Raw genomic sequence first — 19,840 nt, 5'->3', positions numbered from 1 at the left:
GGTTTGTAAGACCACTGTGTATAATTTTGTTCATACATATTGCAGTACTTTTTATTCTCTTTATATCAGTTTCTTCTCTTCAAGTCTGCTTGGGTTTGCTTCTAATATAGAGTAAACAAACATCTCATATCTCTGTTGGTTTTGATCGCAATACATCAATGTCTCATTTTGAGCTCTTTGCTGCTGTTGATTTATTGCACTGTGTATCTTAAGCCATTTCCGAACTTCTAGCCCCCTTTCTATATTATAATATTTAAACTGATCTTCATGATTTCATGTGTTCAAGCACCTTCTTCATCTCAGCATTTGGCCTCTTATAAAATAAACTTTAAAAAGAGTGAAGTGTTCTGATACTTTGAACTTTCAGCGGGAAACAAACTTGTTGACATCACCCTTTAAGTGTCCTCAGAAATATATCCCACATGCATTTGTTATTTTTCCGCAGATGAGCTACAATTGACATTGGGCGTACCAATCAAAGCTTTAAATTTCCTGAAACAAACATCTAAAATGTTGACGCTAAAACACAAAAGCCCTCGTCCGCCCCCGCAATGACGCCGGGGACAAATTGCGCATCAGGCCTCGTGCCTCTGTGGCCGTGAGGCTGTGAAGGGGCTCCTGTAATCAACAAGCCCTCTCGCGTTTGTTGTTCTATATGTTGTTGTTCATTTTGTTTCCCTGTTTTGTTTTGTTTTTCCCTCTCAGGCTTCGACGCCTACTTCATGTCGCGGACGCTGGAGAACAACAGGAGGAACGTGTGGTTCGCTGAGTACTGGGAGGAGAACTTCAACTGCAAACTGATGAGCTCCTCCAAGAGGGATGAGAGCAGCCGGAAGTGCACAGGTGTGTGTGTGTGTGTGTGTGTGTGTGTGTGTGTGTGTGTGTGTGTGTGTGTGTGTGTGTGTGTGTGTGTGTGTGTGTGTGTGTGTGTGTGTGTGTGTGTGTGTGTGTGTGTGTGTGTGTGTGTGTGTGTGTGTGTGTGTGCGTGCGTGTGCCTGTGCCTGTGCGTGGACTTGATGTCACCGGTTCGTCTCCTCTCTCAGTCTGTGAAGTAACGCCGCATTTGAGACGCGCCCGGAACGTCGCCGGTCGATAATGTTCAGCGGCTGAACCGGGCTGGTCCTGTAATGAACCTGCTCTGTGGGGAATTCAGCACAACATGCTGACTATTGGACCAATTTCTCTGATCGTTCTCTTTTCCGTCTCAGACCTCTTGTACTTCTCTTTTAAGCTGGGACAAAGGCGGAGGGTCTTGATTAAAATCTCACAGGAAGCTTATTGTACGTCATATATACATATTGGACCGGAAATCGACCGAGCGATGGTGGCAGGTTGCGATCGCCACGGTTCCTCTAATTAAAACTACTTGAAGGAGCGGCTGCGGGGCCCGTTTCCGAAGGGCTCTGCGACCTCGACGGGTCCTCATTTTAGTTCCCGGAACCTTGTGTTGTTTGAGATGGTGTCAAGATGTCCTCAGTCTTACTTGCAGTGGAGATGTTGACTCAATGAAACCACCTGAATAAATAAAGTTAAAGGTCCGCTCCCCTTCCATTCCTCTTCTTTCTATTCCCACTCTCCTCCTCTAATCTCTTCCCAGTACCCTCGCCTGTATTTAAATGAAGAACATTTATCTAAATTATATTAAAAAATATTAAATATTTCAACAAACATTAACATAATACTCCAAATGATTTCGAACTGCATAATTTATCAACACAATTTAAATTCACAAGCCACCCCCCTCCCTCCCCCTATCTTCCACTTGACTTCCCCTCCCTCTGCGCATTCTAATTCCTCACCGCCGAGAAGTCTGGGCTCATCTCTGCGGCTAGAACTAAGCCTTCAATTACATAATGACCACGGTTCCGTGCCTTCTGCTGTGTTTCGGGGTGATTGACTCGCCGTACCCGCCAAAGCAGCAGGCGTTGGGGACGAGACGTGGCGGCAAACTGACAACCCCGAGACAGGAAACCACCCTAATGACCCAAACAAAGGCAAATCCAACGTCTGTGTGTGTGTGTGTGTGTGTGTGTGCGTGTGTGTGTGCGTGTGGCAACTTTAACTCCTGCAAGTGTGTCAGAGATAGGCGGTGAAAAAGCCAAGGGGACGCAGAGATTAATCCTGATAACTCCAATCCGTGGCCTCTCTGGAACACAAATGCGACGCTCTGGGGTCGGCGTCTGGGACGCGGGAGACGTCATTGGACGGTTTGGAGGGAGGGAAAGCGCGCTGAGCACTTCAGAATAGGATTGTCGGCGAAGAAATGAAGAAAATGGTTTCTCCATTGACAGCGGCCGTGACGCAGGAGAAAAGACCAAATTTGTCCGGAAAAAAAGGCTCTTTCTTCATGGAAGCTATCTAAAAATTCTGTGGTATCATCGGTTTGCTCTGCCAGGACCTGTGTACCTCCATCGGTGTGTGTCTGTGTGTGTGCATGTGTGTGTGTGTGTGTGTGTGTGTGTGTACTGTCAATCTCTTTCGGACCAGCGTTGGTAAAAGTGAAGCGAGAACCTCAGGTAGTTCAAGGAGGGGTTGGAGACCTCACTGTCGTCAGTTTTGTTGTCCCCACTGTTGAGCGGCAGTCCAGTCTGAAATGCTGTCAAGAAGGCACTTAATGGAGTTTGACATCTCAACCCATTTGGAGTTAATGTCCAGGAGTTGTGTTGACCCTTCCCCACCGCCTCATTTTGGTTGTATTCGATGGCTGAACGTGGGGCGAAAAACGTTCTGTGCCCCGCGGACTATCGAGTGCATTCCAATGACTATTTTGAAACGGCGCGTCTTTGTAATGAAAAACAAACAAATGCTCCCTGGCATTGCCGAGAATCTGGGGAATAGGGATCCGTTCTCAGTAAACATTACGGATTTCAACAATGGCGCTGCCCGCGTCTCTTCTCTGGTGCGGTTCAGTGTTCCATAGATGCCTTGACGAGTAGTGGCCGCCCGGCCTGGGTAAGGAACCGTCTATCACGCCTTTGTGTAATCATCCAGCTGCCGTACGCTACGTGCACCTCGCCGTATGTTAGACTGGAGGCTGTTTCACCGGCGACTTTGCGACGAACAAATCAGTCATGTTGAGCGGTTATGTGTTTAAGTGCTCCGGAATAAATTGTTTCGTAAGGACTAAACTAATTACACAGAGATTAAACATAATGTCATCGCGTGTCGTTGGCTTTATTGTATCAGATGGCTGGATTCTTTGCCATTAGTCGCAATGGAAATGGTGAAAAAAAAAACGTGGAGAAAGTCATTTTTATTGTTTATATAAATAAACATATAATGTAACATATAATATAATGGTTTTTTTCCTCTTACTCCTGTGATGTATGCCTTAATATGTGTTTTTCTTTATTCATTTCATCAATAACAGGTGGACAAAGGTGATTACAGCCATATATCATGCCGGTGTGTGTTTGGGTCTGGCCCTATGAGGGGGAACAGTTGGTGGGTGGAGAGAGAGGGAGGCGGAGGGGTGGAAAGGTTACGTCCCCAGCGGCAGGGACATCTGCCTGAGTTACTCCACGCTGGTCGTAAACTCACCGATGCCTTTCAAAAGAAATGAAAACACAAAGAGGGGGAAAAAATGATTTTACTGCAGTTTTGGCACTTTTATGACATTTCTGGCACAGCCTAGAAGAAGTGGAAGCTAAAGTCCATATCAAATCAATGTCAGGCCTGGTTTTATTTCTATTATAAACTATCCTTTATTATTATTAGTATTAGTATGAGTATTAGTATTAGTATTAATGATATTAATATTAATATTAGTATTATTGGTGGTAGTAGTAGTTGTAGTAGTAGTATACACACAATTGCAGAGCCCTGCTTTATAAACAAAGCTTTCCATGTGCTTTCCATGGCACATAATACAACATTACATGGCGGTAATGTAGAGAGGGCTTTTACTCAAAATCCCAAATTGAGAGTTATATGTATTAAGTGTGTGCTGACAAATTGTTGCTGTCACGTAAGTGCACCTCAACGATTTCCAGTTAAGGAGTTGAGTTGCCAGTCACAACTCCACAATGGAAGGACGTCAAATATATATATATACATATATATATATATATATATATATATATATATATATATATACTGTATATCCTAACAAAGAATGTGAACATCAGAAAAGAACATAATGAGGGTATTTTATCCCACCTAGCAACGGGGCCGGATCCGGGGCAGTGGAAACAAATCCAGTAACCAGATAAACACAGTCGGCCCTGTAGTGCCGGTGCCGTCGGCAGCGGTGTGAGGAGAATTTAAACACGCCGGCATCATCGTCTTGGGGGCGACAAGTGGAAGCTCTACCTTCAGGAGAGCATCGTGCTGAGGGGGGCTTTGGAGGCACTGCAGTTAGGATAACGTTATGCCAGCGGGCTCCCATGGGGCCCTGCGATGCTGTGTGCGCGCGCGTGTGTGTGTGTGTGTGTGTGTGGGGGGGGGAGTTTGCCACTGAGATAACATTGAGCCGCTGGTCACATCACCACAGGCAGGAAATGGAGAGTGTGGTTGAGGGTCTCCGGGGGTCCCTGTGAGGGAGACGGGGAATCACCACCTGTTAAATGGAGCGGCGGCATGACGGGGTATCTCAGGATAACGGCTCGGTGCTGTGTATGTGTGTGTGTGTGTGTGTGTATGGAACCGGTTGATTGCTTCGCTGGGAAGCACGTACATCCCTCTCAGTTAAACCAAGCTGGCATTTAAATATCTTCGACCACCGGCGGGTCAGGGGGGGGTTCCCCAGGAAGCCGGTGTGGCCGCTATTCAGGAAAAATTATGTGAAAGGAGCCAGTTGTGAACTTAAGGGAACATCTGCTCCCGATTCTTGTGATAGAGCAGAATTTTTATTTTATTTCACTCTGCAGTTGTATAAAAAATAAAATAAAATATGTTACATGTATTGCTTCTGATGTGTTTGTGTATCTTGGGCCGTTTTTATTCGTATTTTTTTGTTTTGGTTGGTGGTTGGTGGTTTCACAACGACCAACGTCTGTGAACATGGTGATATTATTTAAATCAGAAGGTATTTTGTGTTTTATGGTAGTAAAAAGCAAATCAGAGAAAGGGATGTCATGTTCAATTTGCTTGTCCGTTCCATAGAAATGAACTAAGATCAATTGAATGCTTTGTTTAAAACTAGCAATATTATTATCTCATCTGTATTCATAGCCTCAGATTTGAATTCCAGATAGCGTAAGTGTAAAAACCAAACAAATGCCAGTGGAGTCAAAATAAATAGTTGTTTCTGCTTGCCACCTTCGCCCGGTGGCTTCTGCTCATTTAAGCGGAAAGGAAGCAACGCAAGGTTGACGATGTGATTTTGGGATAGAAGTTGACGCAGAAGTCCAACTGTCTTCCCGTCTCGCAGACTCCCAATCTATTGACTGACTGGGCCCTGTGACCTCTGCAGTTGCATATCCCAACATTTCCCGATCAAAGTACTTTTGCTTCCACATTTCGCTCTATTGGGGACCGGTACTGCATTTTTGTCATTATATCATGCCTGGTGTTGTTAGGGTCATGCTGTTTTAATAGGGAGGGGAGAATTATGTTAATGTGTGAAGATTTGTACCTTGTATGTTATGTTTCCAACCCCCCACTCACGATCAACCTCTAATTTGGTTCTAATTTGGGCTCAGGACGATCTGGATATAAGATCATCCTCCGACATAGAGGTCACAGGTTCGATCGACCACACGGAACAAACAACTCTCGCGCGGGAGGTTCAGCGACAACGTCCCTCTTGGGGGTCATTAAAGTCAATGGAATGCATTTATATGGCAAATTTCCAGAGTCTATGACAACTCAAAGCGTTTTACGATTAATAACTATCATTCACGCTCACACGGAGCTCAGAACTGTTTGCTCTCTGATTGCTGGACGGCCGCTTTACCATCTGAGTGTGTCCATGTTAAGATAAGAAGATAAGATGAAATAACACTTATTTTTCCTGTGCTATAATTCAGGTGAAGAGCAAATTGAACGGAGCGTAATGATATTGATGGGATTCAGTGAGGGAAATAATAAATATGCAAAATAGGGGCATAGAGATGGGAAATTATGCTACGCAAATGTATAAAGTTATGTATATAGGTACATAATAATATATGATGTATTACATGATGAGGAATACTGATAAGCAGCAGCAGCAGCAAAATAAATGGAAAAAATATCAATAAAATAAAAAGTATGGCTTTATTACAGTGATATCCACCGATCAGCCACAACATTAAAACCACTGACAGGTGATGTGAATAACATTCAACAGTCAGTTGTTGAAGTTGATGTGTTGGAAGCAGGAAAAATGGACAAGAGTAAGGATCTGAGCCACCTGGACAAGGGCTAAATTGGCTAGACGACTGGGTCAGAGCATCTCCAAAACGGCAGGTGTTGTGGGGTGTTCCCGGTATGCAGTGGTTAGTACCTACCAAAAGTGATACAAGGAAGGACAACCAGTGAACCGGCGACAGGGTCAGGTCAGGCAGTGTATATGTTTTGGTAAATGACATGCATTCTTTGTTTGGCGTAGCTATAGTGATGCCCTGCATAGTGATACACGGTTTGACACAGTCTAGTTATGCACAAAATTTTATTTAGCCACTGCGGTGCACAAGCCAGTGTATCATCAGTGCCGGTCCCAAGCCCAGATGAATAGGGAGGGTTGCGTCAGGATGGGCGTCAAGCGTAAAAACCATGCCAGGTCAAACATGCGGACAACAAATGTGATTTCCATACCGGATCGGTCGAGGCCCAGGTTAACAACGACCGCCACTGGTGCCATTAGCCAACATGGTGCCAGTAGTAATTGTGCTACTGTCGGCCGAAGAAGAAGAAGAAGAAGAAGAAGAAGAAGAAGAAGAAGAAGAAGAAGAGGGGGAAGGCGTGTCCGGGGACAGCAGGAGAGGAGGAAGGGTAGGAGAGTAGAGTTGAGAGTAGGAACTTTGAATGTTGGCACGATGAAGGGTAAAGAGAGAGAGCTGGCTGACATGATAGAGGGAAGGAAGGTAGATGTACTATGTGTACAAGAGACCAGGTGGACGGGGGGTAAGGCCAGGAGTATCGGAGCCAGGTACAAACTGTTCTACCATGGAGTGGATGGCAGGAGAAATTGGGTAGGGATAGTCTTGAAGGAAGAGTGTTTTGGAGGTGACGAGAGTGTGATGAGCATGAAGCTGGAAATAGATGAGGTGATAATGAAGGTGGCCAGTGTACATGCTCCCCAAGTTGGGTGTGAGATGGAAGAGAAAGAAGAATTCTTTAGTAAGTTTGATGTTGTGGTGGAGAGTGTCCCCAGGGGAGAGAGACTGGTCGTTGGAGCAGATGTCAATGGGCATGTTGACGAAGGGATCAGAGACACAGGTGACGAGAAGGTGATGGGTAGGTATGGTGTGAGGAGAGGAATGTGGATGGACAGATTGTGGTGGATTTTGCCAAAAGGATGGAATTGGCTGTTGTGATTACGTATTATAAGAAGAGGGGGGAACACAGGGTGACATACAAGAGTGGAGGAAGGTTCACACAGGTGGACTACGTCTTGTGCAGGAGGTGCAATCTGAAAGAGATTAGTGACTGCAAAGTGGTGGTGGGGGAGTGTGGTGCTAGGCAGCATTGGATGGGGGTTTGTAGGATGACTCTGGAGGCCAACAAGAGGAAGAGAGTGAAAGAAGAGCCAAAGATAAAATGGTAGAAGTTGAAAAAGGAGGAGTGTTGCATACAATTTAGGGAAGCGGTAAGGCAGGCAATAGGTGGGAAAAAACGGTTACCAGATGAATGGGAAACAACTGCAGAAGTGGTGAGGGAGACGGCCAAGAAGGTACTCGGTGTATCATGCGGGAAGAGGAAAGAAGACAAGGACTCTCGGCGGTGAAATGAGGAAGTACAGGAGACATAATAATGCCTTGACAAAAAGGCAGGTGGCTGAACTGGAGGTGGCAGAGTTGAGGATGTTGAGGTTTTCATTGGGAGTGACAAGGACGGACAGGATTAAAAACGAGTACATTAGAGGGACAGCTCAGGTTGGACAGTTTGGTGGAGAAGTGAGAGAGGCCAGGTTGAGATGGTTTGGACACGTGTGTAGGAGAGATGAGAGTTACATTGGGAGAAGGAGGCTGAGGATGGAGCTGCCAGGCAAGAGGAAAAGAGGAAGCCAAAGGGAAGCTTTATGGATGTGGTGAGGGAGGACATGCAGGCGGTTGGTGTCAGGGAGGAAGATGCGCAGAACAGAAGGTGTTGGAGGCAGATGATCCGCTGTGGCGACCCCTAACGGGAGCAGCAGAAAGAAGAAGAAGAAGAAGTTATGCACCAAATTTGAATCTTAGCTTTTGCTGCTCACTGCTCATTCCCTTCTAATCGTAGACACATGGCATGGACATCATACGACAGCAATAGAATAGAATAAGTAAGCAAAGTAAAGGTTTATTTATATTGCAGTTTTTTAAAACACAGTTACTGTACAAAGTGCTGTACAAACAGTCAGGAAACAACTGAAGCACGAACAGAGTCGGCACAAAACAAAGGCAACACTTGATAACAGCACATAAGGTCTATAAAATGCAGAAAAAAACAAACAGGATGAAATGTGAGTTGAAAATGGACCAAGCGGCAAGTTTAAATGATGACACAACAAATATTAAAAAGTCAAGGAAAGTAAGGAACGGCACAATTTAAAACTCTAGCAGACTTGGATAAAATATACCTTAGCTGGAAAATAATATACACGTCAGTATGATGATTATCTTTTGTCCGTGTGTGTATGTGTGTGTGTGAATAGACATTGTAAAATCTGAGTTTCTCCTTGCCCACAGAGATACATGACCGGGTTCATTGATTACTCCATTTGTTTATGAACCGGTGAAGTGCAGCCGTGGACATCGTCAGCAGCCATTTCTCTTTCGGGATCATTCTTTGGCGTTTCTTGTCATTTCCATTTATCTTCATCGCGCTCCACAGTGACCGCCCCACCTTTTGAACAGCTCCTTTTCCGGAAGTCAATTTCCCATTCCTCCACTCCTTTGACGTACCAGAAAATATAAAGAGTTTTAAGCCTGGAACAGAGCCCAACCCACCGCCAGACGGATCGTGAACAAAAAACATTTGATTTGGAGCGAAACAAAAAAAAAGAGGGAAAACATATAAAAAGGCAACGGTACAAGACTGTACATAATTCTTTTTAAGAGTGATAGAACTACTCATCCCATAAACCGTTATGACTGATACCTGTCAACTTCAACCTCACGATAGCTAAGCGCTTCCTGTTGAATTTAACCTTTGTCATCATGATCGTGTTTGTATTATTATAATAGTGTTGATCTTGTAGTTTGTGTTGTGTCTGTATCTGGTGACAGTGACGGTAAACGTCTCCATGGCAACGGGGACCTCCACCAATCAGAGACCTCGCTGTTGCCCTGTAGCATTGCGGGTAGTGTAGCACCTCTCCATGACATCGGGAATAAAACATGTTTTCCTGAAAACAAGGCTGATATCATGGGACTTGTGGCCTCGCCAGCAGCAGACACCATGGCTTCACCATCTCAGCTGGCGGCCAGTCTGCCTTGGATGCTCACCACATCACGGATAATATTCAAAGCCTCGATGCGGGATACGAGCGGGTGTTTTCACTTCCGGGAATTCACCGTTGAGCTCTATCCGGCTCCACCCGTGTAACCGTTCACCCAGAGGCTCATGGCTATGTTTGCATCCCCGCTGGGGTCTCACCCACCGTTGCTCCGGGGTTTAAATCCCCCCCGGTGGGATGGAGAAGAGCGGCGAGGGAATGCGTGGCTGTGGGATGCACAGGGGTAGTAATGAACGCTGAAATCAGTGTCTGACAGTTTTAGGCCCCTGTTGCTGCGGTGATTTGTAGCCTGCACAGCCTCTTCCTGTCTTGCTATTAGCTGCTTGGCTAGCTCGGCGGCTCCTCTCCCCCCCATAATGAGATTATTTCGGGGAAGCATTGACGCCGCGTCCCTCTCTGTGTTTCACTCATCCTCAGCCAAATTGACCTCCTCCATTTTGTTTCCTCTGGTTATTTATTCATGAGCCTGCACACCAATGGCCCAACAAAGAGAATAACAAACACCGCCGTCGCGGCTTTTGCCTCCTTCCTTGCTGCCCGTTGCTGGTCCTGTCCACCTCCCAGGGCCATTTTCCGACAACCAGTTTGATGGAGCGCACAACTTTTGAATGAAGCTGAATCAACTTTCGAACGCAGACGTATTTTGTCTGCGGCGCGCTGACGGCACTCATCTCCTTCAGTTTTGATCTGGTTTTTGTTTTCTTTTTCCTTTGAGTACATTACACGGTATTGCGTGTTATTTTGTAATACACTGTATCGGCGATGTTTCCATATTCGCTGACAAACACAATACAAATACAATCTAATGCTGCTTGGTGGGAATATCTTCAGCTGACATTATCAAGGAAACAAACATACGTGAAACTAAATATAAAGTTGTATCACACAAGCTGTTGAACATTGCTTACTATTTCCGGGGTGCAGCCTCAATGTTCAATACAGTAACTTGAACATAATTAGGGGAGGTCCGGCCATCTTGTCACACGGGTAAGTTGTCGCATCATTTTTATTTCCACTTTTATAGGGCGCTACTTAAAAGGGAAATACTAGTTTTGTGCGTCTACTTGGTCTGATGTCATATCCTGTCTGGGGAAAGCATATGCCTGAAACTTAGTTTCTTATTTTGATATGCAATTTTTAACAATATGATGTATTGATCCCCAGATACATAAAAGAGTGTGAAAAGGGTGACAAGATGCCCAGGTCTCCCCTCAATGTCCGTATCAATTGCATCAACCCCTAACATGCACTGACAGCAGCAACAGTCCCAAACTCCTGCCGTTTAAACTCAGACTTCAAATAAATGGGCGCTTATATTTGAATAGTCGACCATATAAAAGCATGGACGTAACGTCTTTGACGTCACTTGCTGGTTTCTGAAGAGATGGTTTTAAGCCTCGAATTTGGGTTTATGCTCGCCACCATCTTGCCAGGATGGTGCCAGAGCTTTATAGACGCGGGGGCTGGGTGTTGGTGTGCTTGTGGGACACGGGGCGACTGTAACCACCAGATAGTCAGATAAAAAGAAGAGACCTTCCTCGCATGTGACGAGCAAGGTCTTCCACTCATGGTGCCCAGACATCCTCTTTATGGAACGATCATTTTAAAAATCACAACCAAAACACAAATTGGAAGAAGTCAACTGCAACATGGAGTATTGCGGATAAAATATATTTATAGTCCATAGATAGTCTGTATTTCTTCTGAGAAGTTTCTTCTCTTTCCATTGACTTCCATGCAGTTGGAGGTTTTCTGAAGCAGCGCCTTGTGGCCATTAGCTTTACTGCAGTTTAAAGCACTTCCACCTTGGATTCAACACCTAGCTTTATTGGTTGCCCCTTGAATTATGAGAACAATTACCCAAACAATCCCAGCCCAGCTGAGGAGGATCCTCATTGGTACTGCACTCCATCCCATTAAGTCGCTCTGTGAAGCGGATGCTGGCAGTGTTTCTCGTAGTGTAAAGCAGTTTAGTTGAGTAGAACAGAAAATTAAAGGTGTCCTAAAGTAGATGTCAAATATATTTTAAGAATGGTGGTGTGGGGATGGTGTGGTTTCAGCAGCCACACCTGTCGTGGGTCCCGGGCAGGGTGGCTGTGCACCTGTTGCCCGTTGGTTGGTCTAATGAGCAACAGGTAAAACCCCCATTACCACACACACAGGAGAGGGGCCCTTCTCATGACTCGGTTTCGTGTCGGGGTTATGCGGTGTGGGGATGGTGGGGTTGGAGCGGCCACACCTGTGCTGGGTCTAGGTAATTGGGGCCCAGGGTCAGTGGGGCAGTACACCTGTTGCTGGTTGATTGGTGATTGATTGATTGACTGGAGCAACAGGTAAAACCCACATCCCCACACACACACAGGAGAGGAGCCCTTGTCATGACATGCTGTCCATCTGCTCCGGGGATTGTTCCAGCTAGCCCCCTCTCTACGATAAGCTGGTTTATTTCCAACCCCATTGTCTGTGTCTCTGTGCTGGAGGGCCCGGAAAATGCCACTTGGATGACGTGTGGCAGGTGGATTTTCCACAACAATATATGATTAAGCATCCATCTCTGAAGAACTCCACTAATTGTTTTTAGGAGTTGTTCTCTGTGGTGATCTGGTTTAAATTTTTATTATATATATATATTTTTTTTGGGGGGGGGGTAAATGTAGTAAGATTTGGATGTATTTTTTATTTTTTTCCCCAAATCTATTTTTTTTCCTTTTCATGTATTTGAAATAAGTCAAATATGTTATTTTACAAGGATATGTTATGATTTAGGATTCCCAGGTCTGGTTCAGACATGATATATGACATGAATAAGATATGTGGTATCCGGACATGATGTATTGTATGTCCTGATATGGCCTGGCAGCTCCATATGGTATTAGCCCGGATATGATGAATATCCACAATATCCGTATATTGATTAGATTTGGTCGCTATTGTCACCAGAATCAGTTTAACATCACTGGATTCTGAGCCTTTTTGCCCAGTGTTCTGACAGCCGCGGAGTCCACGGTGAAGCTGCAGTACAGCACATCTCGTTTGTGCTGGAAGCCGACATTAGTGCAGCCTGCTATTCCAGATGAAGATAGCATGCTCACAGCAGCCCCCCCAGCTGCATAGGCTGCATAGTCAAATATAGCTGTTGCTGTGCACGTGGGAGGAAGCCCACACTGGTATCCGGGTACAGACACACACACACACGCGCTTGTGCGTACATGTACACGCACATCCACACATACAATCAGGAGTCATTTTTACTCTGCATTCACACTGTATTTGACCTCATTTAATTTCTGTCAATCTCCACATGCCTATCTTTCCCCTCATATCGCCGTTGCCCAGGCGCACGCCTCCCACACCCCCACGCCAGGCTGCCATTGCTGCCTGGCGTCACTGGGATATGTGCAGCACCGTGTTATATCGACTCCTTACAAATTCTTCTGATTATTTCCTCTTTTCTTTTTGTCAGTGGGTTCAGACTTGGAGCTCAAACACTTTTTATGAACTTATTCTGTCACTTGCACTTGAGAAACTTTTTGGGTGAAATGAAATAGTACCTGCTGGTGTTAGAGATGACTCTAGCACAGGGGGTTCCCAAACACCGGTGCCGTGGACCGGGCCGTGAGAAGGCAGGCGGGGGTGCCCTGTTGAGCCTGCGCTTTTTTTTTTTTTTTTTTTGTCTTGTCGTTGTTTTGGCAAAACCTGATCAGAGTGATCGCAACGACAAAACAAGCGAGCGAACAGTGTGTTTTTATTATAGATGTGTTTCTTATCTACTTATCTATTTATCCATCTATTATTTCGTTTTTCTCCCCGCGCTGTTTACGCTGCTTGACAGTGGTTGTCGGCTGCGGCGGGTGTGGGGATGCCGCAGTGCCCGCCTGTATTGAAGTCGTGGACGGAATTCTGAGTTCCTTCTCAAAAACACACGGGTACTTTTTTTCTTTTTTTTTGCGTGGCCCAAATACCTTTTTATTGTAGATGTATTTTTATGTATTTATTTTCCTCCGTGCTTGACAGGGGGACACCCAGTCCCATTCCCCCCCTCACCTGAGAAAACCTTTTGCGCCGAGGTCCTGTCCATGATAATGAAAAGGTTGGAAACCCCTGCTCATAACATTTGATGGTTGGAAAGGTGTTGCAGTATAAAATGTATAAAGTCTCTTCAAGTGGAATGGCTCAAAGTACAAACACCTCAAAGTACAATGAATGCAGAGTAGTTGAGCGAATGTGCAGTAATCCGCTACTTTCCACGTCTGGATTTTCTTTGGTCGCAATCGCTCCATATCTCTCTACCTCCATCTATGGGACCTTTTGGAGTGAAGATTATAGTAGATCTCCACCTCCGTCCCTCAAATGACTGGAGGCAGAGAAATGTCTCGCTACACACAGTTCAGGACCTTTTGACAGCAGCATTCCAAGAAGGAGCTGAAGGTTCTAATATTGTGCAGTATATTATAGTATTATATATATATATATACACTATTCACAAAAAGTTAGGGATATTTGGCTTTTGGGTGAAATTTATGGAAAATGTAAAAAGTTCACGCTACAGTGATATTATATCATGAAAGTAGAGATTTAAGAAGAAGCATGCAATGGTGATTTCCTCATCTCAAACACTTTATTGAAACAAAAGCCAACAACAGTGGTGGGTTTACCACAACAAAAAATGTCAATGTCTCAGTAACTTGTCATGTGCCCGTGACCATCAATTACAGCTTGACAACCACGTCTCATGCTGTTCACAAGTCGACTTATTGTCTGCTGAGGCCTGGCCCCCCACTCTTCTTGAAGGGCGGCCCTCAGGTCATTGAGGTTCTGGGGTACAGAGTTATGAGCCTCTACAAGACCACTCAGCTCATCCCCTAGGTTTTCTATGGGATTCAGGTCTAGAGAAAGTGCAGGCCACTCAATTTGAGGTGCCCCAGTCTCCAGCAGCCGTTCCCTAATGATGCCACCTCGATGAGCTGGAGCATTGTCGTCCATGAAGATGAACTTAGGCCTCTGTTGTTCAGGCAGGGGCACAATGACTGGATTAATGATGTTATTCAGGTAGTATGGGCTTGTCACTGTACCATTCACAAAGTGTAGGGCAGTTCTGTATTGACTAGACACATCTGCCCACACTGTAACACCACCACCACCAAAGGCTCGTCTGGTGACAACAGTGGCTGATGCATAGGGCTCTCCTTGACGTCTCTTGACGTCGTGGGGACAGTAGCTCAGGAGGTAGAGCTGGTCGTCTAGTAATCTAAAGGTTGCTGTTTGCTGGTTCGATCCCAGGATCCTCCTGCTAGCATGCTGTAGTGTCCTTGAGCAAGACACTTAACCCCTCATTGCTCCTGATGGCTGCGTCCGTCGGTGTTTGAAAAATTGTAAGTCGCTTTGGATAAAAGCGTCTGCTAAATGACGAAATGTAATGTAACATCGTTGGCTGCCATCGTTTCTGCTCAACCTGAATCGACTTTCATCAGAGAACAGCACTGAGGCCACTGGTCCCTCGTCCAGCGTAAATGCTTCCTGGCATCTGCAAGACGATGATGCCTGTGCCTGGTGGTGTGGTCAGGTACCCTTGCAGTTCATCTAGCACGCAGACCACGCTGATGTCAACGGTTTTGAATGGTCTGACGTGACACTTGGGTGCCTCTCACTTCCCTAAAATGTGCCTGGGGTTGAGTGGGATTCATCATCCGGTTCCGCAGGGCACTGTTCACAATGAAGCGCTCATCAGTGTGGGATGTGGCCAAAGGACGTCCACTTCTATGCCTTTCTGTGACTCTTCCAGTCTCTCTGTATCTCTGTTGCAACCTGCTGATGACACTCTGTGACACTCTAAGCTAAGTGGCCACTTCCCTCTGAGAACATCCTGTCTGAAGCCTCACAATGGTGAGGTACTGTTGATCAGTTGTTAGGTGTCGTCTTGGGCTCATGATGTCAAAATGTGAACAGCATGATGAAGAGGACTGTTTAAATGCCAATTCTAATTGAACCAGGAAATGTATTGGTCGATTCATGGATCAAACACCTGTTGTGAATTTTGCCGTTCAGCTCCTTGTTAGAGAACAGCAAGTTGTGGAAAAAGTACTGAAACATTGAACAGTTGGCATTAAAAGTTTAGAGAAGGTCAAATTAAGTTCACCTGTAAAGGTCATAGTGCATTTTAGGTTCCCTTAGGTTCCCTAACTTTTTGTGAGTAGTGTATATATATATATTTCATATATCATTTCTCTGTATAGCTTACCCTTACCTATGGTATTTTTGACCCCTGCTGCCGTTTTGCTTCACCTACAATGGTGATAATTAAATTCTCTCTCTCTCTCTCTCTCTCTCTCTCTCTCTCTCTCTCTCTCTCTCTCTCTCTCTCTCTCCCTCTCTTCTCTGCATATGTGCATGTGTCTTTGGGGTGATGGAGCCACAGACGTTAAGCGTGTAAAAACGTGCACGTTGCTGGTGCTCGGCTGCATGCTCTGAGTCCATTCAGCCGCATCCACCCGCGCTCTGGCTGTGTTTTGTGAACTACATTTGCTAATTAACTTAGAAAGGCCTGCTGGGTATTTGGAAGATCAAAGGGAAATCTGGAGCAGGGAGACATTGCAATGGAGATAATGGGCCGGGTCTCGGCTGCGTTTCTTTGCCGCCACCGGTTTGTGTTTAAACAAAATCGAACCGAGCGCTCCCCTCTGGCCGGATATTCTTCTACTCCGAGTCTTGGATTGTCTTAGCTTCATGTTTTATTTCTCTCTCTCTTTTTTTTTGTTTTTCCCTCTACAAAGAACCTCCGTTTCCGTTATTCATTAGCATAAGATGAACTGTCCTACGCTGTGACCTTTGGCCATTTTGTGACTTTCTCTTGCTGTAATGTGTGTGATTACATCATGAGGCATGCAAAATAAAAATAAGTAGTATGAAGTTGGCACGGTAATATATTGAGTCAAAATGATTGCTTGTTCTTGTAGTGAAAGTCAGAGTCTAATAACTATATTTTAATTTAACATCAGTGGAAATATATGTGAACTACTGTATACAGTACCTTTCAAAAGTAGGACAATATCCATGGCAAGAAAACCGATGTTTCCTCTGAAGTAAATTCTCTCAAAAAACATACAAAATATTGAAGAAAATGATATGTTGATATCAAACTATACAGTATATACTCAAAGGGGTAAATAGGCCCCAAAAAAAATTTATGGAATTGTTATTTACATTGAAATCTACATGTATGACTCAATTCTGTCGATAAATCTGTCCGTAATCTGTAAGTGAAATCTTTAAATATTTCAGATGTGAGAATATATATTTTTTTATTAACCTATATCACAGTGATGTTTCTGCTTTTTCTGGATTCTACTTTTTTTTTTTTTTTTTTTCCCCAGCAGATAAACCCCATTATAGAGAACACAGCTTAATTACCGATGTAAGTCGTGGTTTACTCATGAAATAAGATCAATTATTTTACAAAGTGAGGAGAAAGTGATCCACCAGCTGTGATGGAGTCAGGAAATTTAGAAACGTCTTAGAAATACATGCACATACGTGCGGAAAAGGAATACGTTGAACTACTACTTGTAATGTAGAAATGTAGAAACAACTCAAACTTCTGCAAATGGATTCTCTGAAGGACAGATCCACCAGCCCAGCAAATATTCTGAGCTCAGGCCCTCTGTGGTGCTTTAATTGCCATTTAATTAAATTGGGTATCTCTTTGATTCGGTAAATGGAGTGCGATGGGACTCCCCGTGGGACACCCACCCTCATCAATCTGACCCCCTTCTAAGTTATGAACAAAATACTCACTGTAAAGTTTGAGCATATTAAGTGTTCCTCCATGTGAAAAACTCCATGGACGTGGTAGAACACAACCTCCTACAGCTTTCTCCCCCCTTTATAACTGAGCCTCTAACATGCATTTTTAATCTACAGCCACCCCTGGATACATTCTCAAACTCTGGAAAACGACTTCAGTGATCCTTTCAAAAAGGGTGAGACACAAGTAACCAAAGTAATTACCATCTTTCCCCTTGCTTACATTCATAAATGGCATACTAAACCCCTATCAGTCTTCAGAGCTGTTCAAGAGGTGGTCGTTGCATGATAACAGCTGTGTCTTTTGAAGTTAATGATATAATTACTGCTGCGGATAATAGGCAATACTGTGGAGGCTTGTTGTACTGATGTGTGAAGGGGTTGATCACACATTGCTGTATGTTAAAATGCCCTCTATAGGCTTTGATGAAACATCTTATAACTGGAGTTGGGATTATCTCTATGCTAGAACACATAAGTGAAGCTAAATGCTTACATCCCAGGTGCTTTGCAAATAGTGTACCACAGGGCTCCATTTTAGGACCATTTTTATTTGTTATATACTGTATTATTGGCATTGGTGCATCTGTATAGAAAACGTTAAACTGCACTCTGACATATGCTGAGTACACTATACTTTATGTGGTGTGGTATCTGTAGGACAAGTTTTAAAACACCAATATGTATCTGACTATTGACCGCAACCCTTGAGAGATCTCAATGCTGCTGCATCAGCTAAAAAAAACAAAACATGTTTTAATGGTCAGTCCTACAATACACATTTGCTCTCTGTATTGGACCAATATTTTGAGCATTGTCTCATACGTAACTTTGGGTATCAAGTCGACAAAACATTATTTAAAATGTGCATGGTTTAATTTACGAATACACTGAGGATTAAAGTGGAATTAATTTATAGTAATCGATCCACGCTTTCCTCTTGAAATCAGGATTGTACTGTCAACTCTGTCTTTAGGATTACGGTGCTATATGAAACAACAGCCCACGCAGCCCCCGCAACTCTGAAATCACTTTCTACAGTTTACCATAGTGTTCACACTTCATTACAGATGATAGTTTTAGAACACATCATTGTGTACTTTACCAGAAAGTGGGTTGGCCGCCACTCACTCTAAGAAGGGAGAAACATTGCCTCATGTTTGAGTTCAAAGAATTGCTTCATAAATTGTCCTTTTATCTGACATCTTCTTTAAAACTCAGAAAAACACTGCCACAGAAATGCTCATAGGAATAGGTTACATTTGAAAACCCCTCATTTAAATACTCCCTACAATTGAGGGAGATGTGAGATAACCAAGGTAAAGCAGATAACAGTGCCATTAAAGTATCTAGACACATCTGACAGTTATACGGCCTGCAAATTGCCAGAGTAAAAGCGATGTGAATTTAAATAGGCCGTCTTTTTACAGACAGAATCCAAATCAATACCTACAATGCCCCTGTTTGGTTGTTACGTATTTGAGTTTGGAGTGCAATTTAGAGAGACAGTTTGCATCAATTTTCCACCTTTTAAGTTATGCGCTATTATAACGCTATTATATATATAGTTATAACGCCTTCCCATTTTGACTAGTAATCCTGTATTTTGATGGATGTGAGTTTTGAACTTTTTTTTGTCTTTATCCCTTCCCCCTTTACCCTGACGTCAAACACGTTAAAAGAACGGTTTACTTTTAATACATCAAAAAAAATCAATCAACATGTTCTATGTGAGCCAGGCTATTCCAAATGGACCCTATACTACTTGAGACTGGTCCAATAAACGTTCTGAAGGTGCTGCATGAGAAGATGTGCAGACAGAAAAGCTAAGCTGAGGTGAGTCAGCAGCTGGGAAACATGTGGTTATTGAAGTGCCTAGATAAGCCTCAAGCCATAATGTCTCTCATTCAATCCATCACCACCAACACCATAACTGCCGACCCACGAACGGGATTATAATTTAATACCATAACCTCTCCATGATCGTATTGCCACTGCTGTAATGGCATTATGATGCGATTGTGTGGCAATTCTTTTATGGCAGAAACACAGAGAGAACAAACAGGAAGGGCTTAAGCAGAGCATCCGTCATTGATATTACACCTAGAATGCAGTTATCGTAAGCGCACATACACACCTACCTATGCCTTTTTTTTTTTTTAGGAACATAGACCACCCAGAAGAGCATATTACTACAGCATTTCCGGGCAAAGTCACATGGGTTGATGTGAGACTGTCTTGGCCGAAGGGTTCACTACCTACGATCAGGGTACATATAGGAGCATTAATTGTTGGATATTGTTTCATTAGTCTGCCTCTCCCTGACCTCTCTTTACCTCCCGACCCTTGTTCAACCTCTTGGCTGCTCGGTATTGTATTTTTAAAATACAGTTAAGCACTAGGGTTGCTACACAAGCGGTGCAGCAGTGCCACTGACGGTAAGTTTGGCCCGCTTTGACAAGT

General features: G+C 44.1%; 1 protein-coding gene across 1 annotated transcript in view; it reads left to right on the top strand.

Annotated features, from left to right (window-relative positions):
- The window catches only part of grm7 (glutamate metabotropic receptor 7), a gene marked incomplete at its 3' end in the record, with an annotated part of 270,826 nt that overhangs the window by 173,940 nt on the left and 77,046 nt on the right, over nt 1–19,840 (top strand). Inside the window, exon 5 of the mRNA XM_080000236.1 lies at nt 706–843. Coding sequence (XP_079856362.1) covers nt 706–843 — 138 coding nt within the window. The remainder of the gene's footprint in view (nt 1–705; nt 844–19,840) is intronic.

The sequence above is a fragment of the Zeus faber genome (genome assembly GCF_960531495.2).
Source record: "Zeus faber genome assembly, chromosome: 5".
Classification (NCBI taxonomy): Eukaryota; Metazoa; Chordata; class Actinopteri; order Zeiformes; family Zeidae; genus Zeus; species Zeus faber.
The sequence above is the reverse complement of the archived record's forward strand: the minus strand, read 5'-3'. Positions and strand labels throughout refer to the sequence as shown.